This window comes from Emydura macquarii, unplaced genomic scaffold (assembly GCF_026122565.2).
Source record: "Emydura macquarii macquarii isolate MOO-44397 ecotype Brisbane River unplaced genomic scaffold, CSIRO-AGI_Emac_v2 contig_2325, whole genome shotgun sequence".
In the NCBI taxonomy this organism is placed as follows: domain Eukaryota; kingdom Metazoa; phylum Chordata; order Testudines; family Chelidae; genus Emydura; species Emydura macquarii.
This window is the reverse complement of record NW_027132462.1, coordinates 345,743-373,068: the sequence shown is the minus strand read 5'-3', so window position 1 is coordinate 373,068 and position 27,326 is coordinate 345,743. Positions and strand designations below refer to the sequence as shown.

The 27,326-nt window shown below is 45.4% G+C and overlaps 2 protein-coding genes across 2 annotated transcripts; both read left to right on the top strand.

Moving 5' to 3' along the window:
* Positions 1-5,477: 5,477 nt before the first annotated feature.
* LOC137161598 (olfactory receptor 51G2-like) lies at positions 5,478-6,413 on the top strand. Its single transcript, XM_067560978.1, has one exon. It carries the CDS (start codon positions 5,478-5,480, stop codon positions 6,411-6,413), a length of 936 nt encoding a protein of 311 aa, XP_067417079.1.
* Positions 6,414-15,184: 8,771 nt separating this feature from the next.
* LOC137161588 (olfactory receptor 51G2-like) lies at positions 15,185-16,120 on the top strand. Its single transcript, XM_067560970.1, has one exon. It carries the CDS (start codon positions 15,185-15,187, stop codon positions 16,118-16,120), a length of 936 nt encoding a protein of 311 aa, XP_067417071.1.
* The last annotated feature ends 11,206 nt before the right edge of the window (positions 16,121-27,326 follow it).

The following is a 27,326-nucleotide window of genomic DNA, read 5'->3' as shown; positions in this document are numbered from 1 at the left end:
ACACCAGTCGAGGATTTGGTTCTTAATGCTGATTTAAAGAGATAAACACCAATCAGATCTGGATGCTGGGAGCATCTATTAATAGCTTTAAACTCAGAAGAGCTTCCCAACCCACTGTCTCCTCAATCTCTACAGATAGCAGTTCTTAATTCTCTCCATTGTGAGCTGCATGCCAACCGTTTGTAAATTTCTGGACAGTCAGTAAAAAAATGTACAATTTTAACATTGTCCATAAACCTGTAAATAAATGAACATGTCCATGAAATTGGGTAGAAATAAAACTACATTGACCATGACTTTATCAATTTCCTGTTTTCTATTATTGCAGAGGACTAAAGAACCTGATCGATCAATTAACTGCAGCTAAAATAACTGCATAATGCCAAATCCCTGTGTACGGAATATCGCGAGCACAGAGTTTATATTTGTAATAACACCATAGGTAATTTAGTCATGAAAATGTTGTAAAGTGAATACAGACTTTTGTGACAGATTGTATTCTTTATGATATTTTTAATGACGTCAGTAAAAAAAATCAACTTCAGATCTTCATCTCAGTAAAAACGAAATTGCAAGGTTGGCAACTCTGGCCCGGCCATCATTAATAGAAACATTGCCAGCAGATCGAGAGAAGTTATTATTCCCCTCTATTCAGCATTGGTGAGCGACACATTTGGAGTATTGTGTCCAGTTTTGGGCCTCCCCAAGGATGTGGACAAATTGGAGTTAGTCCAGTGGAGGACAACAAAAATGCTTAGGGATCTGGGGCACGTGTCTTATGAGGCAAGGCTGAGGAAACTAGGCTTGTTTAGGCTGCAGAAGAGAAGAATGAGGGGGTGTTTGATAACACCTTTTAAATACCTGAAAGGGGTTTCAGGGAGGATGGAGCTAGGCTGTTCTCAGTGGTGGCAGATGTCAGAAGTAGGAGCAATGGTCTCTAGTTTCAGCAGGGAGGTCTAGTTTGGATATTAGGAAAAATATTTTCCCTAGGAGGGTGGTGAAGCACTGGAATGGGTTACCAAGGAAGGTGGTGGAATCTCCATCCTTAGTGGGTTTTAAGCTGTGACTTGACAAAGCCCTGGCTGGGATGATTTAGTTGGTGCTGGCCCTGTTTGAGCAGGGGTTTGACTAGATACCACCTGAGGTTCCTTCCAACCCTCATCTTCTAGGATTCTATGAAGACAAGCCTGATTCAGGGGCTGTAACAATGTGTTAAAGCTGGGCAAATGAGGACATTCCTTCATGTGCTCATGTTTAGGGGCATTTCCGCAACCAGCCAGCTGTCCAAGCCACAGCCAATTATCAGAATGGACTGTCAATTATTCTGCTTGCTGCTTTTAGCCATTTTCAGGCCTTTGCAGAAACTGAGCATAACTAGGCAAACTGAGGGGGAGGGGACTAGACAGGTGCACGTGAAGTGAGCCTGGTTCTATGTGTTTTCTCTCTCTGAATGTGCTGGGGCAAATGTCTGAAAAACAGGACGTCTGGATATATCTCAGAACTGCAGCAATTGGGAAATTATTGCTGGACTTACACTTTAGACTTGCTTAACAATTTTGTTTTTAGTGACATGTCTGTAGCTCCTGCTTCTGCCCAGGGATTGATCTGTTTGGTCAGCTGTGGAACGTTTTCTTGACTGACATGTCTCTGTAACTGTTGGGGTATAAGAGGGAGGTAGTGAATCTGAGTCAGCGGATCGCTTCATGGACACATTTGGAAGGTTCCCCAGGTGCAGACGGAAGAACTGGCCATCCTGAAATCTGTGAGTGACGGGGTTAAAGCTGGCACACACTGAACCAATCAGCTGAGGGTCCCAGGTGGCCAACTAGTCCCCACGGAAATGGGCAAACACACTTCATAAGGACAGTTGCATCCTGTCTGAGCTGACACTGCCTGCTGCCCGTGCAAGTTCTCCACTGACTCCTTCTCCGTTAGGGTGCAGATCTCTGTTGGCAGCTGCTCCCCTTCTTGCAGGCATTGGGTACGTTGGCAGGTTTCTCTGTCTTTAAATCTTTCAAACGCCAAGGGAAGGGTAAAGGCTGCCAGCTGTTGAGATGGGCAGATGTTGTGTGCAGCGGCAGCTGACTCTGCTGGGCTGTGGGTGTGACTCAGTGACAGGGGCTGGAGAGCAGGCAACACTAGCTAGCTGAGGGACCCCCCCATTCCATGTGCCTCTGATCTATGTGGGATCATTCCAGGTACACAGAAACCCCAGATTCAAAGCGAGCTCGGAATGTGAAAACCCCGATGCCACGAGTCAGGATTCTCAGTTGGTCCCGTTTGCAGAGGTACTGTGTGCTCTGGGACTGAGAAGGCCCCTGGAATATGAATATTTCCCAAACCATCTCAAGTTGATTTCCTTATGGGAATTTCTGTCCTATAGAAACCCCTCACAGTGACAGGGCATCCTGCATCTCTGTGCCCTCTCTGGTCTCTGAGTCCTAGATGTCAGGCTCGTCCCTTTCCCTCCACCTAGGGTGGAATCCCACCATTTCCTCACCCTCAGACTGGACCCTGAGCTACAGCACATTGTGGGTCAATTGGGCTTGTCCAGCAGCTCAAACTTGTTCTGCAACTTTACTTCTTCCCTTTGGGAGTCTGTGACCTGTGGTGACCAGCCAGTCCGCTTGAACCAAATTGTCGTTTAATTTGAACAGTAGAAAAAAAGTGTCACATGGGAGAATAATAGGGCTGAAAAACAACAGTCTGTACGTGATTCTTAGCTCAAGCACCCCCACTCCTTTGGGACTCAGGCAGAATGAGAATCTTCTGAATTCCCCAATCTGTGTGTGTGTGTGTGTGAGAGCCTAAAGCAGCAACCATTGGACTGACTCCTAGCACTGGTGAAATGAGCTGTGTAACTTGCCTGGAGCCGGAAATAGGTTCATCTCAACATGAAGCTCGGGTGCTCTGACTCTTCATCTCACTTCGCTAAGAGCTGGCTTCTCTTGAGCTAATGTTTCCCTACCTGCATGTTTTCCAGCAGCCTGCTATTAAACTAGGACTATATAATACAGTGCACAGACAGTCAGAGAGAGAGAGAGCAATAGATGACTTTCATCTGTGAAATGACATTTTGGAGAGGTCCGGATATGAAAAAGGGTTGAAAACCAGTGTACTAGAAAGAGAGAGCCCAGGGAATAAATATTTTATATGCTGATCCCAAAGCCTGCACCGCTGCGGATAAAGGCTGCAGATTGACAGCACAGAACGAGCGGAGAACCAGTCAGCTATGAACCCAGGGATAGAGAAGGTAGCAGCAGCAAAGGATTCCCCAGACTTTAGTTTGCTGACAGACGATTGAATGAGGGCCGACAGGCTACAATCTTTTCAAGTACTCAAGAAATCAAGATGACACACGTTAGGTTTTAGGTCCTGCTCTAATCTGAGAAATCATCCCTGAAAGAATATCTAAGGGGAAAGAATGGGTTCACATGTGTGAGCTAAAGTCTGGTTCTATAAATGTTATGCCAAAACTTTCCATCGTAATACAATTACTACAAAACAAATTTTCATTACATGCATGTCTATCGAAAGCCAGCAGCAGAGGTGTTGCAGCCGGGGTAACTTTCCTACTTAACGGCTTTTGCTTTAGAAAATATTTCAGAGGTATTCCAAATTCTGTTTGCAATGGGTTTGTGCTCTTAACTCTTTGTTCAGTGAGCAGTTGTATGATTATGTCTCCTGGTAAGAGACCAGGAGCTGCTTGTAACACTGACATTCAGATTTATGTACACAATAATTCTGATACAATGGGGCGAGACATTCCAAAAAGTCATGGAACAAGAGAGCCTCTGGTCTGTGTTTCAGCAAAGAGTAGAGATGAGGTGCAGTCAAGGGGATCATATAGTGGTTTTATCTAATTTACACGCATCACTGGTTACATGAGCATGTCTGAAATAAATTGCAATCTCAACTGCTTACTAGTGCAAAATCAGTTGTAGCAGGGTGTTCAGTGCCTGCTGTGCTTCTGCTTCTGCTGCATTCACAAAGTCTGTGGGAAACCTTCGGGTTCAGTTACCACTGGTGCAGTTTTATTTACAGGTTGTGCTCCCACAACCTTTTCATCGTACCAAGCTTCCCTTCTATCGCTCTACTTCCAATTTCTGCCTTCTTCCCCCGGCTTCCCTCCTCTCAGTCCCAAGGCTAACTGGGCAGGCAGCTGTCTTTGGTTCTCTAATTAGGCGCAGGTTTCTCTCCAGCCAGCTCCAATATACTTCCCTAAACTAGAGTTGGCATGACAGAGGGTAGACTAAGCAGTTCTTGCTCAGCACCTGTCACACTGGTGTTTGCACTATTCATCATTTGGGCTCCAATCCCTCCCCCGCCCGCTGAAGTAACTCATTGAGTTAGCTTGGAACTTGCCAAAGATCTACAGACCCCTTGCACGAGGAGAGGATGCGGGTCCTGTGAGGATAAAGAGAAGCTTTTAGGATGATTGACATGTCTGGATCCAGTCAACACTGGCCGGGTAAATCATTCAGCTTGTTTTGGAGGGATTCTTTGGGGCACAATATATCACTGAGAGTATTTGGTAAGTGAAAGTTAATAGATCATTCTACCTCTGCATCTGACGAAGTGAGCTGAGTCTCACGAAAGCTTATGCCTACAAAAATTAAATTTGTTAGTTTTAAAGTGCCACAGAACTCTCGTTATTTTTAATAGAACCCGATTCTCATCGAATTTACACATGTAAATTTGGAGTGATACTATTTTAGTCAAAGTTTCTGAATTCAGAACCTGGCCCTTAGAATTTTTCCAGTGTACTACAAAGATGCAGTACAATGAGACGTAATTTGCGCTCTTGGGAATAAAGAAAAAAAATATAATGAGGGAATGAAAAACATTTATAAATAGCATCAGTCCAGGACAGAGAATTGTAATGACCGTATTCATCATGCACTCGCAAGGTCACAATTGTAAAATCACACAGTGCTAAAGCAGGCTGTGGAACATATGGCCACAAGATATCAATGGGACCAAGAGTTTAGTAGGATTCAAAGAGGGACTGGAGGCTGATATTGGGAACCAGAAAATCCAATTACAGTAGTGAGGGGTCTTTCAAATAGCTTGAGAGGGTCATAAAGCTTCCTGATCTACACCATAAAATATGTCTGTGCCATGAGGAATTTTCCCTTGGGAGCAGGTTATCTCACAGCTGTCTATTGTACGGCTTCTTCCTCTGAAACTTCTATTCCTAGCCACAGGAAAAGGAGCTAAATGCACTACAGGTTTAATCCAATCTGACATTCCCAATCGGTGGTGTATGTGAGAATATAGGAACTGCCACAAGGGGTCGGCCAATGGCCATGTGTAAATCCAAGAGTATGTTTTTGTTGATCTTCTTTGACCTTCTGGAAGACTCTAGACATGCACTGAGAGCAGAATGATGTCTCCTTCAATGTTATCTAGTCTCCTGTTACTTTTCCTTTCAGGAAGTAAAGTTGAAAAATCCTTGGACCCGCACAAGTTATATCATGCCAGCTCTCAATGACACCAAATTCCAACCTGCAGTGTTCCTTCTCACTGGAATACCTGGGCTGGAAGACGTCCATGTCTGGATTTCCATCCCCATCTGCTTAATGTTCATTATTTCCATATTAGGAAACTCATTCATTCTGTTCATTATAAAAACAGATCCAACCCTCCATGAGCCCATGTACATTTTCCTTTCCATGTTGGCAGTTACAGACCTTGGCTTATCGTTATCCACCATGCCGACAACAATGGGCATATACTGGTTTCACTCTAGGGAGATCAGCCACGATGCCTGTTTTACCCAGTTGTTCTTCTTCCATTCGCTTACATTAATTCAATCCTCTGTGCTCTTGTGCATGGCCCTTGATCGCTTTGTGGCGATCTCTAACCCACTGAGATATGCTTCCATCTTAACCCCTCCAAGAATAGCTAAGATGGGACTGGTGTCTCTGTTAAGAGGGTTAACCCTAATATTCCCAATCCCCTTTATCCTGAAACAGCATCGATACTGTAAGGACAGCACCCTCTCCCATTCGATCTGCCTGCACCAGGAGGTCATGACGATGGCTTGTTCAGATATCAGAGTCAACATCATCTATGGCTTCTTTATAACATTCTCTTCACGGATGTTGGACTTCCTGCTCATCCTCCTATCCTATGTGATGATCTTTAAATCAGTGCTGAGCGTTGCATGCCACGTGAAGCCCCTCAAGGCCCTGAATACCTGTGTCTCCCACGTCTGCGTTGTCCTTCTCTTCTACACACCACATCTTATATTAGCTGTGTTATATGGATTCGGGAAGAACTCTTCTCCGATATTTCAGATTGTCCTAGGCAATATCTATGTGCTGGTCCCGCCCCTGATGAACCCAATCGTGTACAGCGTGAAAATACAAGCAATTCGTGTGAGGATGATCAGGGCATTTGTCAAGTGAAGGATCAGTTCATCACCCAGCTCCAGAGAATCAAACCCCTGTAAATGGTGTCTTGCTATCCCCAGTCTCCACTGTGCAGGAGGAAGCTCTGGGACAGCGAGAATCCAGCCTGACCAGCTGGGAGACTGGTCCTAGGGTTTGGGCACTGCTCTGCGGGTCAGGTGCCAGGTCACACAGGGATTCTGTGCCATAGTTTGGAATTTTTTGTGTGTTGCCTAAATCCTGGTGCCCTGCCATACTCACAAGACCCTCCTTCCTTTTCCCAGTGACAGGATAGGAGCACAGGGTCACGACCTAGGACTTAAAGTGATGAAAACGCTTCACCTTTTTGTGCTCCTGTTGCACACAGCTGTGCGTTTTTCTAGTTCAGCCAGAAGGTTGGGTTTGATGCTGAAATTTCTGGGTGACTTTCTAGGGACTGTGTGGTACAGAAGGTGAGACTAGATAATCACAGTGGTCTCTTCTGGCCCTAAAATCTAGGAATAGTTACACCTCAAATGGCATATATGTCCATTGTCTGATGAGAGTTTACAAACATCTTCCAGTAACTGGAACAACTCTTAAGCAACTTCTCCCCTGAGTTTTAAGTCCATTTAGTCCTTTCTGAAGAAAGAACCAGGTTCACACCAAAGCTAGGTGAAATTTTTCAGACAGATTGTTCATTTGCTGGAAAATGCAGGTTCAGCTGACCCGAAACGATTCGCAAATTTGACAAAATAGTTTTAGCCATTGACAAAAATGGTCAGAAGTGAGGGAGAAGGTGGTGGGGTTGTCTTTCGTCACCCAGCATAATATTTAGGTCAGTGATTAGAGAGCTCATGCAGTTTTTGGGAAGGCCCAGATTCAAATCCGCCTCCCCTGACCAAACCTGAAATGGAGTCACTAGAAATGCAGAAAAATTTAAGATTTGGTTCAGCCTAAACCAATTTTTTTTCCCCTTTTTCAGCATTGCCACCGAACCAAAATATCAGGTAATGGTGGCACTGGGAGGCCTTTCAGGGGATATAGGCACCCCAAAATTTGCTTTAGCACCACCTCCCCGGTAGCCACCCCACTGGTACAAAGGGTGGTATGTGCCACTCTCTGGCCATCCAGCTTTGAATGTTGACGATATGCAGGGTTCTCCTTAAGGAAAATGATTCACTAGGAGAAGGGAGCTCCCTATACAATGACCCCTCTCCCTGCAGGCTGGGAATATGGGGGCAGGAACCAGAGGTGGAGCTTTGTTCAGCCAGGGATGATTCCTGGAAGTGGATCTGACCTGGACACATGAGCAGCCCTGTGCAGAGAAAGAGGAAGTCCTGCTCCTCCCTAGCCCAGCTGGGACTAGCAGTTGGAATGTGGCATAGTGTAGGAACCCCTGGATGGACACTGCTTCCCCAGAGCTGGGCCCAGCGCTTGGGGGCTACAGGGGCTTTGGGTTGGCTGTGTGTGTTGCTGGGGGGGGAGGGTTGTATATACAGCTCAGTGTGACATACCCCAGGGTAGAATCTGGATTCTTTGAATGGCTGTGCCCCCTTCATTCTCCACCTCAGGGTGGCTTTTGCACTGCTTTGCAGATGGACAACACAACCCGCCAAGCTCTGCTCACTCATAGCCCTCAGCATGCAACATTGCGTGAACGCTCTCCCAGCCCCTCATGAACTACACACAGGGCAACACCTGCCGCTTCTCTAGGCCCAGCCTTGCACCCCAGAAATGTGCATCTCATACTGTCCAATCCATTCACTGTACAAAGCAAGCTCATGTAAATCCGTTTTTCTAGCAAAGGATAATAATTATGCACCAGCTTTGTTGTTTCAACAAGAGTTTCCCACACACTTTTACCCAAACACACTGGTTAAGATAAATCAGTGAAACAAGTTTATTAACTACAGCAAGAAGGATTTAAACTGATCACAAGTCATGAGAAATAAAGATCAAAATTGATTGCGAAAGAAATAAAAAATAAACACACCGTCTTATTCCTAAACTTTACCAAGTGAAGTAAGATTTGAAGCAAACAGTTTTTCTCATGCCATTGGATGGTGCAGGCAGTTCACAGTTCTGGGTACACAGGATGGATTTCCTTCCCACCCTGGGACCAAACTCCCCAGTTCAAAGTCTTTCAAGTGATATTGGTTCAGTAGATTGACAACAGAACAGAGAAAAATATCAGTAAATATAAGAAATAAATATTAGAAAAACAACTACAAACAGAGAAATGCTTTGAGACAGATTTTTTTGAGATAGCAAAGGTGGAAGTTATTCTATCTCTGCCGCTGCGTGGAGTATATGACCCAGCTCTGACAGCTGTAAATGAGGATACTGAGAAAATGAGTCTCATAAACGGACACCTTTGTATTCAGGGTTAGCAGGTTGTTGTTCCAGACACGTGAGGTAAGGTTTGACAAAGGTGATGGAGGCTTTGCTGGGTCTCTCAACAATTTCTGTATCAAGGCTAAGTGAACTGGTTAACGTTGAGCCAAGATAGCAGAAGTGATCCAGACTTTCATTATTGACGTAGACTTTAGGTGGGACGTTAGTGCCATGTGATATGACAACTGTTTTCTTAATACTGATTACCATGCCCGACTTGATTCATGCATCAGAAAACTGCCCCCAGTCACACCTATGCAATCAGATGAACATCAGTGTTGTAATGGAGGACTTTGCAGCTGTACATCAGGAGAGAATGGGACCCATTGGTTGATTCCAAAGAGGAAATACACAGCTCTTCCAACCCTAATCTTCTATGATTCTATGATTTTCCCTACTGAATTTGTGATTGTTTTCAATATTGTTTGACCAGGCAGGATTTACACCAATGTCTGTGAAGTAGGAAAGACCACACTGATCATTGTGAAATGCAAAGATAAATAAATACACAAATAAACCAATGTGTTCAATGGCTGTTATTAAAAGTCAAGAATTTGCCAAAAGATCACCTGCAGCACTATTGAAAGACCACAGTTATGATCTAAATTAAGGGTTTGTGTCCATATGAAAACGATACTGCTTTAACGATACTGGTATGGCTAGAGCAGTGCAACCCTCCCGCCTCATTGTGGATACACAAAATCCTGTGCTGGAAATGTTGACATTTTGAACAGCAACAGTGATATGTATGGTAGAGGAGAGAGCAAATGCAGATAAGAGAGAGAGTCTGTCTGCCTCAGAGAGATCCCAAAGCTGATTAATTTCTACATCGTGATGGAAAATAAAACAGCAGAAGACAAAACTGCAAACATAAGCAAGCTCTGTTGGTCATTTCATTTCTAAAGGAAGCAGAGAAGCAACTATTACTGAGACATAAACAAGAGAGGGCTATTTTTCAGGGTGCCCTGGACAACCTGCATTAAAAATAAGGTAACAGCAGGGTTAGGTGCTTAATGTCCCAAAGTTAGCCCAAAACTCTACAACGATCTTCAGGGTATAAACAGCAGAGGGAGATGCACATGGAATTGACTAGAAAGTCTGGGGATGAACTTCAGTGAGGCAAAATTAGGACTTGATATTGCACCAACTTCATGAGTGACATGAAAATTGTTTTACTAATGAAGGAAAGAAACTCCCAAAGGCAGGGCAGAAAGCTCAGCTCTGTTAAATGCAGGCTGTGCAAACTCACTCAGGCTCAATCTTGCGTTCACAGAGAAAGGAACTGGTCACTCTGATAGTGGTTTCCATTACTAACTTCTTTGACTCATGGCCAGATTCTCAGCTGGAGTAAATCTGTGTGGCTCTACTGAAATCCATTGAGTGAAGCAAATTTACACCAGTCGAGGATTTGGTTCTTAATGATGATTTAAAGAGCCAAACACCAAACAGGCCTGGGTGCTGGGGGCATCTAGTAATAGCTTTATACTCAGAAGAGCTTCCCAACCCACTATCTCCTCAATCTCTACAGATAGCAGTTCTTAATTCTCTCCATTGCGAGTTGGTTGCCAACCATCTGTAAATTTCTGGACAGTCAGTAAAAAAATGTACAATTTTAACATTGTCCATAAACCTGTAAATAAATGAACATGTCCATGAAATTGGGTAGAAATAAAACTACATTGACCATGACTTTATCAATTTCCTGTTTTCTATTATTGCAGAGGATTAAAGAATCTGATCAATCAATTAACTGCAGCTAAAAAAACTGCATAATGCCAAATCCCTGTGTACGGAATATCGCGAGCACAGAGTTTATATTTGTAATGACACCATGGGTAATTTGGCCATGAAAATATTCTAAAGTGAGTACACACTTTTGTAACATATTGTTTTGTTTATGGTAATTATAGTGATGTCAGTAAAAAAATCAACTTCAGATCTTCATCTCAGTAAAAACAAAATTGCAAGGTTGGCAACTCTGGCCCTGCCATCATTAATAGGAATATTGCCAGCAGATCGAGAGAAGTTATTATTCCCCTCTATTCAGCACTGGTGAGCGACACATTTGGAGTAATGTGTCCAGTTTTGGGCCTCCCCAAGGATGTGGACAAATTGGAGTTAGTCCAGTGGAGGACAACAAAAATGCTTAGGGATCTGGGGCACGTGACTTGTGAGTCAAGGCTGAGGGAACTAGGCTTGTTTAGGCTGCAGAAGAGGAGAATGAGGGGGGATTTGATAACAGATTTTAAATACCTGAAAGGGGGGTTCCAGGGAGGATAGGGCTAAGCTTTTCTCAGTGCTGGCAGATATTAGGAAAAACTTTTTCTCTAGGAGGGTGGTGAAGCACTGGAATGGGTTATCTAGGGAGGCGGTGGAATATCCATCCTTAGAGGTTTTTAAGCTGCGGCTTGACAAAGCCCTCTCTGGGATGATTTAGTTGGAGTTGGCCCTGTTTGAGCAGGGGTTGGACTAGATATCACCTGAGGTCCCTTCCAACCCCCATCTTCTAGGATTCTATGAAGACAAGCCTGATTCAGGGGCTGTAACAATGTGTTAAAGGTGGCAAATGAGGACATTCCTTCATGTGCGCATGTATAGTGGCATTTCAGCAACCAGCCAGCTGTCCAAGCCACAGCCAATTATCGGAATAGACTGTCAATTATTCTGCTTGCTGCTTTTAGCCATTTTCAGGCCTTTGCAGAAACTGAGCATAACTAGGCAAACTGAGGGGGAGGGGACTAGACAGGTACACGTGAAGTGAGCCTGGCTCTATGTGTTCTCTCTCTCTGAATGTGCTGGGGCAAATGTCTGTGAAAAACAGGACGTCTGGATATATCCCAGAACTGCAGCGATGGGGAAATTATTGCTGGACTTACAGCTTTAGACTTGCTTAACAATTTCTTTGTAGTGACATGTCTATAGCTCCTGCTTCTGCCCGGGGATTGATCTGTTTGGTCAGCTGTGGAACGTTTTCTTGACTGACATGTCTCTGTAACTGTTGGGGTATAAGAGGGAGGTAGTGAATCTGAGTCAGCGGATCGCTTCATGGACGCATTTGGAAGGTTCCCCAGGTGCAGACGGAAGAACTGGCCATCCTGAAATCTGTGAGTGACGGGGTTAAAGCTGGCACACACTGAACCAATCAGCTGAGGGTCCCAGGTGGCCAACTAGTCCCCACAGAAATGGGCAAACGCTTCATAAGGGCAGTTGCAGTCTGTCTGAGCAGACACTGTCTGCTGCCTGTGCAAGCTCTCCGCTGACTCCTTCTCCATTAGGGTGCAGATCTCTGTTGGCAGCTGCTCCCCTTCTCGCAGGCACTGGGTACGTTGGCAGGTTTCTCTGTCTTTAAATCTTTCAAACGCCAAGGGAAGGGTAAAGGCTGCCAGCTGTTGAAATGGGCAGATGTTGTGTGCAGCGGCAGCTGACTCTGCTGGGCTGTGGGTGTGACTCAGTGACAGGGGCTGGAGAGCAGGCAGCACTAGGTTGCTGGGGAACTCTCCACTCCATGTGCCTGTGGTCCATGCAGGATCATTCCAGGTACACAGAAATAACAGATGCTAAGGGAGCTTGTAGTGTGAAAACTCCAATGCCCCGAGTCAGGATTTCTCAATGAGTCCCATTTGCAGATGTGCTGTGTGCTCTGGGCCAGAGAAGAGTCCATGAAATATCAGTGGGTAGTTCCCAAACTACTTCGGATTTATTTGCTTCTGGAAATTTAATTGGCAAATCCCTGTTCAAAGCTTTTATTCTCAGGCTGGATTGGGAACACAGGAATTCAGAGCTGTCTTACTTTGTGGTAACAGGTCATAAAAGGCAAATGGAATAGTTCTGTTTCCTGACTGTATGCAAGCTCCAGTAGTTCTGCCCTGTACAAAAACCCCTCACAGTAACTGGCCTATCTCCATCTCTGCCCCCTCTCCAGTCTCGTAGTGCCAGATGTCAGCCTCGTCCCTTTACCTCTTGGTGTAGAATATCATAATTCTCCCACCCTTTGGGAGTCTGTGACCTGTTTTGAGAAGAACAAATAGCCAGCCTTCCTGAGCCAAAGTGTTGTTTAATTTGAACAGTAGGAGTAAAGCATCACATGAGAGACTAAACGGGTTTTAAAACAACAGTCTGTACGTCTCTCTCAAGCTCTCCCACTCTGATGGGGACCGAGGTAGGCTGAGCATTTTCTGACTTTCACAGCGTTGTCTGTGTATCTGTCTGAGGAGCTTCCTAGCACCAGCTGCCCCACCTCTGGACAGACTCCCAGCACTGGCAGAACTGGCAGAACTGTGTAACTTGGCTGGAGCCTGGAAATCGGGTCTTCACAGCGTGAAGCTCAGGGATTGTCTCTTTACCTCCCTGAAGTGTTTAGTGAGAGATGGCTTTTCTTTAGCTATTGTTTCCCTTCCTGCTTGTTTTCCAGCACCCTGCTGTTAAACTAAGACTAGCCATACTGGTAATATCCCAATATTTAACCCAGGATAGCCATAAAATCAAAAATCCAAGAATTGCGTTTAACATACACATTCATAATTATGGCAGCTCAGCTCCATACCCATCACATTAACGTTCCAGGGTGGTGTGTATTTTATGAGTACAGTACATTATCAATCATTGAGAGAGTGAGCAATAGACGACTTAGATGTGTGAAATGAAGTTTGATTTCCATGAATACTCTTGCATTTCACTTTGAAACCCACTTCTCACAAATCTCTGTTGTAGCTGAATAACAGGTGCTGGGGTTACTAGACCAGTGGTTTTCAACCTCTGGTACATGGAACTCTGGGGATCTGCAGATGTTAGATTTCCAAAGGTATTCACGTCTGCATATGAAATTTTGTAGAAGTTTGGAAATGAAAAAAGATTGAAAACCAGTGTACTAGAGAGTGAGAACCCAGGGAATGAATGTTGTATCTGCTGATCCCATTCTGGATAAAGGCTGCAGATTGACATCCCAGACCCTAAGGGGAACCACTCAAGGATAGAGGAGCTACTAGTTGCAGAGGATTTCCTAGACATTTGTTTGCTGACGAATGAGGGCTGAGGGGCTGCAAACTTTTCAGGTTTGGAAGAAATCTAGATGACTGATGTTACATTTTAGGTCCCCCTCTCGCCTGAGAAATCATCATTGAAAGAAGATCTGAGGGGGAAAAAATGGGTTTACATGTGTGTGTATGTAAGTATAGTTCTATAAATGTAATGGCAAAACTTTTCATCATAATATAATTATTATAATTTCATTACATGCGTGTTTATCGAAAGCTACCAGCCAAGTTGTTGGAATCTGTACAGGAAGGAACAGGGGTAACTTTACTACTTAATAGCCTTTGCTTTAGAAAGTATTTCAGAGGTATTCCAACTAGGCTTTGCAATGAGCTTATTGTATTAATTTTTTCTTCAGTGAGCAGCTGCATGATACTGTCTCCTGGTAACTGACCAGAAGTACTTTCTATCACTTAAATTCCAGGTCGTTCACACAATAATTCTGCAATACTTCCGTGGGACTTCCCAAAAAGTCATGAGACAATAGACCCGCTGGTTTGTGTTCGAACAAAGAGAAGCGATGAGGTGCAGAATAGGAGATTTTATAATTTAGGCCCATCTTCTCTTACAGACGCATGGCTAAAATGACTTGCACACTCAACCGCATATAAGTGCAAAACCAATCTTTGCTCTATTCACAATTTGTGACGCCATCCTCTCTCCTGCCAAGATCAAGTAACTGCCTATCTTCAATTGTAACTTCCCAAATATCTATAGAACCCTTGCCTGGGGAGAGGATTGGGCCCTGTGAGGATAAAGAGAAGCCTGTAGGATGATCAGCCTCTCTGGATTCAGTCAACACTGGCCAGGAAATGCACTTCATCTTCTCTTGGAGCTAATCTTGAGGGTCATAGTGTATCACTGGTATTATTGGGTAAGTGAAAGTAAATAGAGCCCTGTTTTGATGAAATTTACACATGTAAATCTGGAGTGACACTGTTGAAGTCATTGTTCCTGATCTCAGAACCTGGCCAATTACAGTAGTGAGCATTTTTTTTAAAAAGTCTTGGGGAAGCTATCAACTTCCCTATTTACACCATGAAATTTGTCTAACTAGTGTGTGTCAGGAGGAAACTGTCTCCAGGGGCAGTTTATCTCACACCTCTGTATTGCAGAGCTTCTTCTACCTTATTCGGAAGCATCTGGTTCTGTCCCCATTGGACTGGACAAGACGGTCTATAATTCTGATCCAGTCTGGCAATGCCTATCTTCCTATCGGTGGTGTAAATTCAAGACTATGTTTTTGCTCATTTTCGTTATTTGGGATCCTCGAAGTCTTGCATTGAGAACAGAATGGCGTTTCGTCAAATATAATCTAGTCTCCTCTTATTTTTTCTTTCAGGAAGCAACGTTCAAAACTCCTCGGACTTGCGCAGTGCATCATGTCAGATGTCAATGACACCAAATTGCAACCTGCAGTGTTCTTTCTCACAGGAATACTTGGGCAGGAAGACGTCCATGTCTGGATTTCTATCCCCTTCTGCTTAACGTATGTTACTTCAATATTCGGAAATACACTCATTCTGTTCATTATAAAAACAGATCCATTCCTCCATGAGCCCATGTACATTTTCATTTCCATGTTGGCCATCACAGATCTTGGCTTAACAATATCCACTCTGCCGACAACACTGGGTATATTCTGGTTTAACTCTAGGGAAATTAGCCACGATGCCTGTTTTGCCCAGCTGTTCTTCATCAGCTCACTTTCATACACTGAATCTTCCGTTCTCTTGTCCATGGCCTTTGACCGCTTTGTTGCAATCTGTAACCCGCTGAGATATGCTTCCATATTATCCCCGACCAGAATAGCCAAGATGGGACTGGTTTCTCTGCTAAGAGGGGCGGTCCTAGTATTCCCGCTCCCCGTTCTCCTGAAACAGTACCGATACTGTCATGCCAACATCCTCTCCCATTCCTACTGCCTGCACCAGGAGGTAATGACGATGGCTTGTTCTGATATCAGAGTCAACATCATCTATGGCTTCTTTGTAACAGTCTCTTCAGCAGGGTTGGACGTCCTGCTCATTCTCCTATCCTATGTGAAGATCCTCAAAACAGTGCTCAGCATCACGTCCCATGCACAGCGCCTCAAGGCCCTGAACACCTGCGTCTCCCATGTCTGCGTCGTCCTGCTCTTCTATGCGACATTGATTAGCTTGTCTGTGATATACAGATTCGGGAAGAACTTTTCTCCCTTGGTAAAGATTGTCATGGGTCATGTGTATTTGCTGGTTCCACCCCTGATGAATCCAATCGTGTACAGCTTGAAAACCAAACACATTCGTGTGAGGATAATCAGGTTGTTCGTCAAGTAAAGTGTCAGTTCCTCACCCGGCTCCAGCACTGGTGACACGTAAAATAAAAAACACGGACCACCTATTTGATCCCATAGACTTACATAGAATCATAGAAGATTAGGTTTGGAAGGGACCTCAGGAGGTCATCTAGTTAAACCCACTGCTCGAGGCAGGACCATTCCCAACTAAATCATCTGAGCCAGGTCTTTGTCAAGTCGGGCCTTAAAAAACCTCTAAGGATGGAGACTCCACCACGTCCCTGGGCAACCCATTCCAGTGCTTCACCATCCTTCTGGTGAAAAAGGTTTTCCTAATATCCAACCTTGACCTTCCCCACTGCAACATAAGACCATTGCTCCTAGTTCTGTTACCTGCCACCACTGAGGACAACCTAGATCCATCGTCTTTGGAACTGCACTTCAGCTACTTCCGAGAGGACATGAGATACTGATTTTCCTCACCAACACACTTGGAAACGGGACTGCAGCACAGAAGCATTTTCCCAGTGACTGTGTTTGTGCAGAGTCAGGGGATGGGTAGGATGTTATCGCATAAAGAGCTGTATCGGTGTCAGCTCAGACCTCAGAATTGTTGTAGATACAGTCAATTCAGAGAAGGAAGGTGGATGTTTTGTCCCATTGTACATGACCTGTCACTGTCCCATCTCTGGTTAAACACGCAGGGGCCATGAGAAAATCTGCAGAACAGTTTTGCAGTCACAGTCCTGGCCCTTCCTGAGCACTCTGGATGCGTTGTGGAAAGCGGCACCAGCAGTGGAAGCCAGCGGGATCAGTCAACCGCTTATAGTTCCTGGGACTTTTGGAGCTGTCAGAGGCCTAGTAGAGGGTTCTACTAGGATAAAGGAAGATGGTCCCAGCTGGGGAATAGTATGTGCTTCGGGAAATCCCAGCCTACTGCTGCTTTAAGGGCCTGAGACACGGGCTCCCGCAGGAGCGTGGGAGGCAGGGCCGGCCGCCTCTTCTCTCAGAACATGGCAACAGCAGCAGAGGAAGGATGACTGCCTTTGCTCAGCCTGGGGAAAAGGGACTGAGCTACCGAGGGGACCAGCTGGCGAGGAGCCAGGAAAGCTGCGGCGAGCCTTAACCAACACACACCCAGCGAGGAGGGTCGGGGGGGCTCCTCGGCAATGGAGAAGGGTGGGGTGCTGGCTAAGAGAGCCAGTGTTTTGGAGAACAAATATTACCCCACACTGAGGGATCTTGTTTTCAGTCTTCCAGGCTGAGAGTAAGTCACTGCAAGGACCTTAGAGGGAAGGACACGGTGCCTGCAGGGTAACTCAGGCCACAAGTGGGCACGCTGGGGTGCTACCCATATGCAGTGGCTTGGCCGTGTGTGCTGTGCCCTTTGAAGCTGTAACAAAAGGTCAGCTCAGTGCCCAGGCTCCTCTAAACTCCACTGAGCCTGTTGGTGAACCGGCCAGAGACTCAAACCCCTGTAACTGGCTCCTTGCTATCCCTGCTCCCCACAACGCAGGGGACAGCTCTGGGGCAGCAGAGAATCCTACCAGTACAGCTGGCAGGTTGGTCCTGTGGTTTGGGCTCTGCTCTGCAGGTCAAGGTCCAAGGTCACACAGGGTGTCTGTGCCAGAGCTCGGAAATGAATCTGAGTTTTCTAAATCCTGTTGCCCTGGGCGGGAGCAGGAGGTTACATCCTGGAAGTAAAAGAGATCAAAACTCTTCTCCTCTTTCTGCTCCTGTTGCACACAGCTCTGCATGTTCCTGTCACATGTAATAACGTCCAATCCTTTTGTTGAATCCTCCCAATCTCCTAAGCCACAGCACCCTGTGGCTGCGGTTTCCATGAATTAATTATGCATAGTTTAAATAAAATAGAAAAAGATCAAACTCACTCGAATGTCCTGGGTTCTGGGCTTAGAGCAGAATTTATTATTATTGTTCAGTCTTCGCCAATGCCAGGAGTGTGCCCCGGGGATGTGAAGCACACAGAGCCGGACATGATCCCTGGGCACTTACAAGCTAAAATAGGCACTTGGATATATCTGGTGCATTTAGCAGCATGAAAGCCGTGCACCAACTAGATGGGCCTGGTGTGGGATGGGACGCAGTACTTGGCTGTACAGGGATCCCTCACCCAGGGCTTAATAATAAAACCTAGTTCTTATATAGCATGTTTCATCAGGAGATTGATAAATTCAACAGTAATAAGTCACCAGGCCCAAATGGGATTCACCCAAGAGTTCTAAAGTAACTCACATGTGATATTGCATAACTACTAACTGGTATGTAACATATCACTTTAATCACTTCTGAACCAGTTAATGTGATGCCAGTTTTTAAAAAAGGCTGCAGAGGCGATTCCTGCAATTATAGGTCGGTAAGCCTAACTTCGGTACCAGGGAAATAGGTTGAAACTATAGTAAAGAACAGAATTTTCAGATATATGGATGAACATGATTTCTTGTGGAAGAATCAACATGGCTTTTGTAAAGGGAAATCATGCCTCACGAACCTACGAGAATTCTTTGAGGGGGGTCAACAAGCATGTAGACAAGGGTGATCCAGTGGATATAGTGTGCTTAGATTTCCAGAAAGCCTTTGACAATGTCCCTCACCAAAGTCTCTTAAGCAAAGGAAGCTGTCATGGGATAGGAGGGAAGGTCCTCTCCTGGGTCAGCAACCGGTTAAAAGTTAGCAAATAAAGGGTAGGAATAAATGATCATTTTTCAGAATGGAGAGATATAAATAGTGGTGTTGCGCAGGGATCTGTACTGGGACCAGTGCTATTCAACATATTCATAAATGATCTGGAAAAAGGATGATACAGAATTGATACAAAATGACTCAAGATAGTTAAGTCCAAAGCAGACTGCGAAGAGTTACAAAAGGATTTCACAAAACTAGGTGACTGCACAACAAAAAGGCAGATGAAATTGAATGTTGATAAATGCAAAGTAATGAACATTGGAAAACATAATCCCAATTCTGCATATAAAATGATGGGGTCCTAAATTAGCTGTTACCACCCAAGCAAGAGATCTTGGAGTCACTGTGGAAAGTTCTCTGAAAACATCCACTGAATGTGCAGCAACAGTGAAAAAATCTAACAGAATGTTGGGAATCATGAGGAAAGAGATAGCAAATAAGGAAACTGAGAAACAGGGAGATGAAATGACTTAGTTTTGGTTATCCCACAGGCCAGTGGCAGAGCTGCGATTAGAACACATGGGCTTGTCCACTGCTCTATCCCCTAGATCACACTGCCTCTCTATATGCAGGCACCACAGCTGTTTAACAGTGCTCACAATTTCTGCACATGAATTTGACACAAGTGAGGCAATTGGACAGTCGGAGTCATACCAACTATATCAGGAATAACTTTACTAAAATCAGTGCAGTTGAATAGTGTAAGGCGCACAGCTGCTGGGCTCTGTCTATGGCAACCAGTAGCCATCCAGCGTTAACCTCTGTGGAAATCCTTGTGTTGTTTTTCCCGTTTAGCTGGGATGCAGATCCCATTGGATGATGGGTCTGACTCTTCCACAGTCACAGCCCTCATGTTGCCTTATAAAACTGTGCAAAATGGGCACAAAAGCTACCTAATGCAAAGGGAAGCCTTTTACAGAGGCACGGTGGGGAAAAGGCTAGATAATCAAACCCCTGAACTGCCTCCTTGCTATCCCCTCACTCCACAGCACAGGGGACAGCTCTGGGGGTAGAAAGAATCCAACAAGTCGAGCTGGTTCTGTGTGTTAGAAGAACTGAGTTTGATTCCCTTGCCTTGTGTGACCATGGCCAAGCCCCAGCCTATTCTTGAGCCTCCACACAAACAGATAATAGCCCTGCCCTACCTCACAGAGGTGGTAGGAGGATGAATACATTCAAGGTGCTCAGATACTTGGCTGGGGAGACTCTAAGATCAGATGAGTGCAGACATGTCACAGCTGCTTGATTATTTTGAAACTATTTTCTCTAATGCTTTGTGCTGTTTGATAATAAACCCACATGTTTAAAGAAGGCTGGTTGTGACAGTAGAGCTCTGGTCACAAGCACCTGAAGGAAAGAGACTCAGGTGTCCAATCTGACCTGCATCGTAATCAGCATTTGGTATAGATAGGGTGTCGTACCCAGCTCAAAGAGGGGGACAATTGTGATATTCAACCCCAAGACAGGAGAATACCTGGTTTAGATGGTACTGAAACCATATGTCTCTTTTCACTGCGACAACCCCGATTCTTCTTGGCCAGCGTATCTTCCTGTTTAGTGCATTAAAGCATTCAGAGTAACAACTTTTTCAAGTTGCATCCAAGATAACGATCCACTCAAAACAATGATTTTTAGAATTTAATACCAGAATGGACCATTTTATCATCTAGTCTGACCTTCTGTATATCACATACTGCAGAATTTCACCCATTTACTCCTGTAATGAGCCCAATGACATGGGTTTGACTAAAACTTAACTTGTCTTCATCTCTAAAGCATATCTTCCAGGAAAGCATCCAGACCTGATTTGGAGATATCAAGAGATTTCAACATGTCCCTTGGGAGTTTGTTCCACAGGTTAATCACCCTCACTGTGAAAAAATGTGTGACTAATTTCCACATGTAAGTTGCCTGCCTTCAGTTTACAGTAACTGGTTCTTGTTCTACCTCATCCTGCTAAATTAAAGAGCCCTTTAAGACTTGGAATTATGTCCCTGGGAAGGTTCTTGTGCACCGTGCAAGCTCTGCTCTGACTCCTTTTCTGTTAGGGTGCAGACCTCTGTTTGCAGCTGCTCCCCTTCTCACAGGCACGTTGATTTTGTTGGCCCATTTGAAGAAAGGGTGTTCATGGTTGTTGTAGATGCCCACTCTAAATGGCCAGAAGTCTCTGTAATGCCATCCACTACTGATGAAAGTACTATCCAGAAACTGTGTGAAATTGTTAGTCATTTTGGTCTGCCAGAACAACTTGTGAGCAACAACGGACTACAGTTTGTCTCGCAGGAGTTTAAACATTTTATGAAAGAAATGAGATACATCACATCACTTCAGCACCATATCATCCATCCACCAGTGGATTAACTGAAAGGTTTGTGCAGACCATGAAACAAGCTTTAAGATCTGCAAGGAGACATTTGTCCATTCAAAAGCGTCTGGACACCTCCTTATTATCCTACAGAAACACATCTTGTGCTACGATCAAAGCATCCCCGGCCTTTCTAATGATGGGACGACAGCTGCGCACTTGCTTTGATTTGCTGAAACCCGCCAAAGCATGACAAGTTGTGCAACATCAACAGCAAAACAGAGTCATCAGACGTGCACACAGAGCAAAAGACCGAACCTTTAGTCCTGCACAGCCTGTCCTAGCTGAGAACCCTGCTTCTGGAGCTTAATGGGTCCTTGCTACAGTCATCACCCAGACGGGACCTGTTTCCTACACTGTCAGACTGCAGATGATCTCACCTGGCCGTGGCATGTAGATCAGTTTTTGCCAGGTCATACATAGCCCAAGGACACATCTCCATTTAACTGCCTGACCTCACCATTTCAGGTGAGTTATCAAGTCAAGAGTCACCCGTTCCTGACTCCCTTTCTCCATCCACCTCTGCAGAAGATACAGCCCCCTTCCCTGTTTGAGCAGATACAACATCCTCACCTGTTCAAGCTACGAGTCCCAAGCCCATTGTTAGACCCGCACCGATAATACCTTCCGCTGCAAGAATACCGGAACTCCGCTGTAATCCACCTAGAGAGAGAAGGCCTCCTCAACCAGTGCCCAAGCATAATTTTTTCGGGCCCAGTACAAACTTGTAACCTGGGCCCTCTCCCACACACATACCACAATCCCTCATCCCATACAAACCATCTCATGAGCCATGAAAAAAAATTTCCTCATGGTAATGGGGATTGAAGCCTGAGCCGGGCCCCCAAGGGCCTCAGGACCCCGGTAAAGTGTACCCTTTTTCTCCCTGATGTGGGGGCCTTGTCCTCAACAGCTGGATCTTTAGCTAGGGAAAACCCACATTACAGGGCAGAATAATCCCATGGGTTTAACCAGGCACTGGGGCAGTCTATCTTCATTCCCCAGTTTAGTGATTGTTCTGTTAAATGGACTTCTTCATTAAGGGGAGAGGAATATGTTGTGTATTTTGTGTCTTGCCTAATTGCCTAGTTTGCTGTCGAAACAGAGCTTAGCTTGTTGCCATAGCAATACAGTTAGACTACTAGGGGATAGTTCAGTCAGTCCTGGCTGGTTTTAGTATTAGTTCAATAAAGAAAGCTCCACCTTACACGGAGAACAGGATCTCCCTGCCCTCCTAGCTCCCTTATTGGACAGCCCGCCCTGTCAATCCGGCTGACCTGAGTTGGCCTCTCTGCACTGGCCTTGGGGGCTGTGTCTGTTTCAGGGCCCTGATTCCTCAAGAGATACCAGCCAAAAAAACCGGCTCAGTCTCAGTGAGGGGCTGACAGACCCTTACACAAGGGCAAGTCACGCCTGTCCAACCTGATTGCCTTCTATGATGAGATGACTACTTCTGCAGATGTGAGGCAAGAGATAGATATGATATACCATGAAGTTAGCAAAGCTTTGATATGGTCTCCCACAGTATTCTTGCCAGCAAGTTAAAGAAGTATGGTTGGAAGAAAGCACTATTAGATGGATAGAAAGCTGACTAGATCACCAGGCTCAAAGGGTAGTGATCAACAGGTCAGTGTCTTTTTAACAGCCAGTAACAAGCGGAGTTTCCCGGGGGCCAGTCCTGGGGCCCGTTTTCTTCAACATTAATAATGATCTGGAGGATGGAGTGAATTGCTCCCACAGCGAGTTTGCTGATGACACTAAGCTGGGGGGGGTAGATGTGCACATGATTCATGAGGAGAAACTGAGGTAACCGGGCCTCTTTAGTCTGCAGAAGTGAACTGTGAAAGGGAATTTGATAACGGCCTTTAACTACCTGAAAGGGAGTTCCAGAGAGGATGGCGCTAGGCTGTTCTCAGTGGTGGCAGGTAACAGAACTAGGAGCAATGGTCTCAAGTTGCAGTGGGGGAGGTCTAGGTTGGTTATTAGGAAAAACTTTTTCCCTAGGATGGTGGTGAAGCACTAGAATGGGTTACCTAGGGAGGTGGTGAAATCTCCATCCTTAGAGGATTTTAAGGCCTGGCTTCAAAAAGACCTTGCTGGGATGATTTAGTTGAGACTGGTCCTGGACTGAACAGGGGTTTGGACTAGAAGACCTCCTGTAGTCCTCCAAATCTGATCATCTAAGATTCTTTGATTTGATGCCCTGGGGCAGCTACCTGGGTCCCCAAGAGAAATTGGAGCCATTTTGTCTACCTCTTCCTCATGAGAGTAATGAAGGTGGCACTGCCTGAGTCTCTGGCTGCACTCTGGGTATGGAAAAGTCTAAACCTCCCCCAGAGTCTGTGACTGGGGTTTTGTGGCTCACCAGCTACTCTAACCAGCCTTCCCTTCTCAGTCCAGGCCCCTCCACCCACTCTAATGGCCCCTTCAGCAGATCCTGTGGTCAGTGGCTACTGTGACAGGTCCCGGTAGCGCATTGCCGATGAACCTGTGCTCCCAGGGAGCTGGAGAGGGTCCTAGAGCAGTTGTGCAGGCACAGAGATTGTGGGTGGGAGGGCCTGGCTATCAGGGGATCACTGAGATCTGTGCATAGCTTTCCATGGATGCTGGGTCACCCTGTTTAAATCTCAGGGAGAAGGGAAGGGACCTGCCCTACTGGGACAATCTGAGGTAAATTTCCAGGTAGAAGCTGTGTGGAATTTTCCTCCCCCAGGCTGCACCCTGGGTTTCTAATGCAGGAAAGGGGGCTGCCGGGGAGAAATCTGACCCTACATAACAATTATTGTTCTGATTTATTGTACTGCAGCAAGATTACAGCTGTAACAGCATCACTGGTACCACTTGTCCCCCCTGTCTGATTCCAATGAGCCGTACGCACAGCGCTGACAGCATGGATTGCAGGAATAGAGCCTGCGGCAGGGTTTGCGCTCCTGTCCAGTTTGGTGGCATCACCGAGCATCCCCTGGGATTGGGTTTCCTGGAGTTTGCCATTGGCCATGATGGGGTTAAAGCTGGCACACACTGAACCAATCAGCTGAGGGTCCCAGGTGGCCAAGTGGCCCCCGAGGAAATGGGCAAACATGCTTCATAAGGACAGTTGCAGCCTGTCTGAGCAGACACTGCCTGCTGCCGGTGCAAGCTATCTGCTGACTCCTTCTCCGTTAGAGTGCAGATCTCTGTTGGCAGCTGCTCCCCTTCTCGCAGGCATTGGGTACGTTGGCAGGTTTCTCTGTCTTTAAATCTTTCAAACGCCAAGGAAAGGGTAAAGGCTGCCACTGTTGAGATGGGCAAATGTTCTGTGCAGCGGCAGCTGACTCTGCTGGACTGTGGGTGTGACTCAGTGACGGGCTGGAGAGCAGGCAGCACTAGGTAGATGAGGGACCCCCCCATTCTATGTGCCCGTGGTCCATGCAGGATCATTCCAGGTACACAGAAACCCCAGATTCAAAGCTAGCTCGGAATGTGAAAACCCCAATGCCCCAAGTCAGGATTTCTGAATGGGTCCCATTTCCAGAGGTGCCGTGTGCTCTGGGACTGAGAAGACCCCTGGAATATGAATATTTCCCGAACCACCTTAAGATGATTTCCTTATGGGAATTTCTGTCCTATAGAAACCCCTCATAGTTACAGGGCATCCTGCATCTCTGTCCCCTCTCTGGTCTCTGAGTCCTCATCCCTTTCCCTCTCCTGGGGTGGAATCCCACCATTTTCCCACCCTCAGACTGGATCCTGGATTATATCACTGCTTTCCCAGCAGGACAAACTTGTTCCGCAACTTTACTTCTTCCCTTTCCTTGTCTGTGACCTGTGGTGACCAGCCAGTCTTATTGAACCAAATTGTTGTTTAATCTGAACAGTAGAAAAAAAGTGTCGCATGGGAGAATAAAAGGGTTGAAAAACAACAACCTGTAAGTGACTCTTATCTCAATCACCCCACTCCTTTGGGACTCAGGCAGAATGAGCATCTTCTGACTTCCCCATGCTCTATGTGTGTGTGACTCTAAAACATTTCACAGAACCAGCTGCCCAACCATTGAACTGACAGCTAGCACTGGTGAAACAAGCTGTGTAACTTGGCTGGAGCCTGGAAATAGGATCGTCTCAGCATGAAGCTCAGGTGCTCTCTCTTAATCTCCCTGCATTGAGAGCTGGCTTTTCTTGAGCTATTGTTTCACTTCCTCTTTGTTTTCCCGCAGCCTGCTATTAAACTAGGACTATATAATACAGAGCACAGACAGTCAGAGAGAGAGAGGGAGCAATAGATGACTTTCATCTGTGAAACGAAGTTTGATTTCCATGAATACTCATGCATTTCCCGTTGAATCCTGCTTCTCGCAAACCCCCATCATAGCTGAGTAACAGGTGCTGGGTTACAATGTACAAGATCAGTGGTTGTACTTGGTGGTTGTACAATGGACCAGACCAGACCCTGGGTGTCCCTACAATGTACAATATGCGTATTCGCACCTACATTTGAAATTTTGTTGGGGTCCGGATATGAAAACGTGTTGAAAACCAGTGTACTAGAAAGTGGGATCCCAGGGAATAAACATTGTATATGCTGATCCCAAAGCCTGCACCACTGCGTATAAAGGCTGCAGATTGACATCACAGAACTAGCAGAGAACCAGTCAGCTGTGAACCAAGAGATAGAGAAGGTAGAAGCAGCAAAGGATTCCCCAGACTTTTGTTTGCTGACAGGCGATTGAATCAGGACAGACAGGCTACAATCTTTTCAAGGTTTCAAGAAATCAAGATGACACATTATGTGTTAGGTCTCCATCTAACCTAAGAAATCATCACTAAAAAAAGATCCGAGGGGAAAGAATAGGTTCACGTATGTGTGCTAAAGTATGGTTTTATAAATGTTATGCCAAAACTTTTCATCGTAATAAAATTACTAGAAAACTAATTTTCATTACATGCATGTCTATCGAAAACCAGCAGCAGAGGTGTTGCAGCAGGAGTAACGTTACTACTTAACGGTTTTTGCTTTAGAAAATATTTCAGAGGTATTCCAAATTCTATTTGCAATGGGTTTGTGCTCTTAACTCTTCGTTCAGTGAGCATTTGTATGATTATGTCTCCTGGTAAGAGACCAGAAGCTGCTTGTAACACTGACATTCAGATTTATGTACACAATAATTCTGATACAATTTGTCAAGACATTCCAAAAAATCATGAAATAAGAGATCCACTGGTCTGTGTTTCAATAAAGAGTAGAGACGAGGTTCATTATATAGTGGTTGTATGTAATTTACACCCATCACTGGTTACATGAGCATGTCTGAAGTAACTTGCAATCTCAACTGGATATTAGTGCAAAACCAGTGGGAAACCATCGGGGTTAGGAACCACTGGTGCAGTTTTACTTTCACGTTGTGCTCCCACCCCCTTTTCACCATACCAAGCTTCCCTTCTAGCATCTGCAACCAGGAGGGAGGAACTATCACTCTACTTCCACTTCCTCCCTCCCTTCTCTGGCTTCCCTCCTCTCAGCACTTTATGAAGCCTCAAGACTAACTGGGTGGGCAGCTCTCTCTGGTTCTCTAACTAGGTGCAATTTTCTCTCCAGCCATCTCCAATTTACCTGCCTAAACTGGAGCTGGCATGACAGAGGGCAGACTAAGCATTTCTTCCTCAGCACCCTGTCACACTGGTGTTCGCACTATTCATCATTTGGCCACCAATCCCTCCCCCACCCGCTAAAGTAACTCATTGTGTTAGCTTGGATCTTGACAAAGATCTACAGACCCCTCGCATGAGGAGAGGATGCGGGTTCTGTGAGGATAAAGAGAAGCTTTTAGGATGGTTGACATGTCTGGTTCCAGTCAACACTGGCCGGGGAAATCATTCAGCTTGTTTTGGAGGATTGTTAAGGGTACAATGTATCACTGAGAGTATTTGGTAAGTGCAAGTTAATAGAGCCTGATTTTCATCAAATTTCCTGTCTAACCACAGGGCCAATGCCAGATGCTTCAGAGGGAATGAACAGAACAGGTAATCAACATGTGTAAATCAAAGAGTATGTTTTTGTTAATCTTCCTTGATCTTCTGGAAGATTCTAGACATGCACTGAAAGCAGAATGATGTCTCCTTCAATACTGTCTAGTCTCCTGTTACTTTTCCTATCAGGAAGTAAAGTTCAAAACTCCTTGGACCCAAGCAGTATACC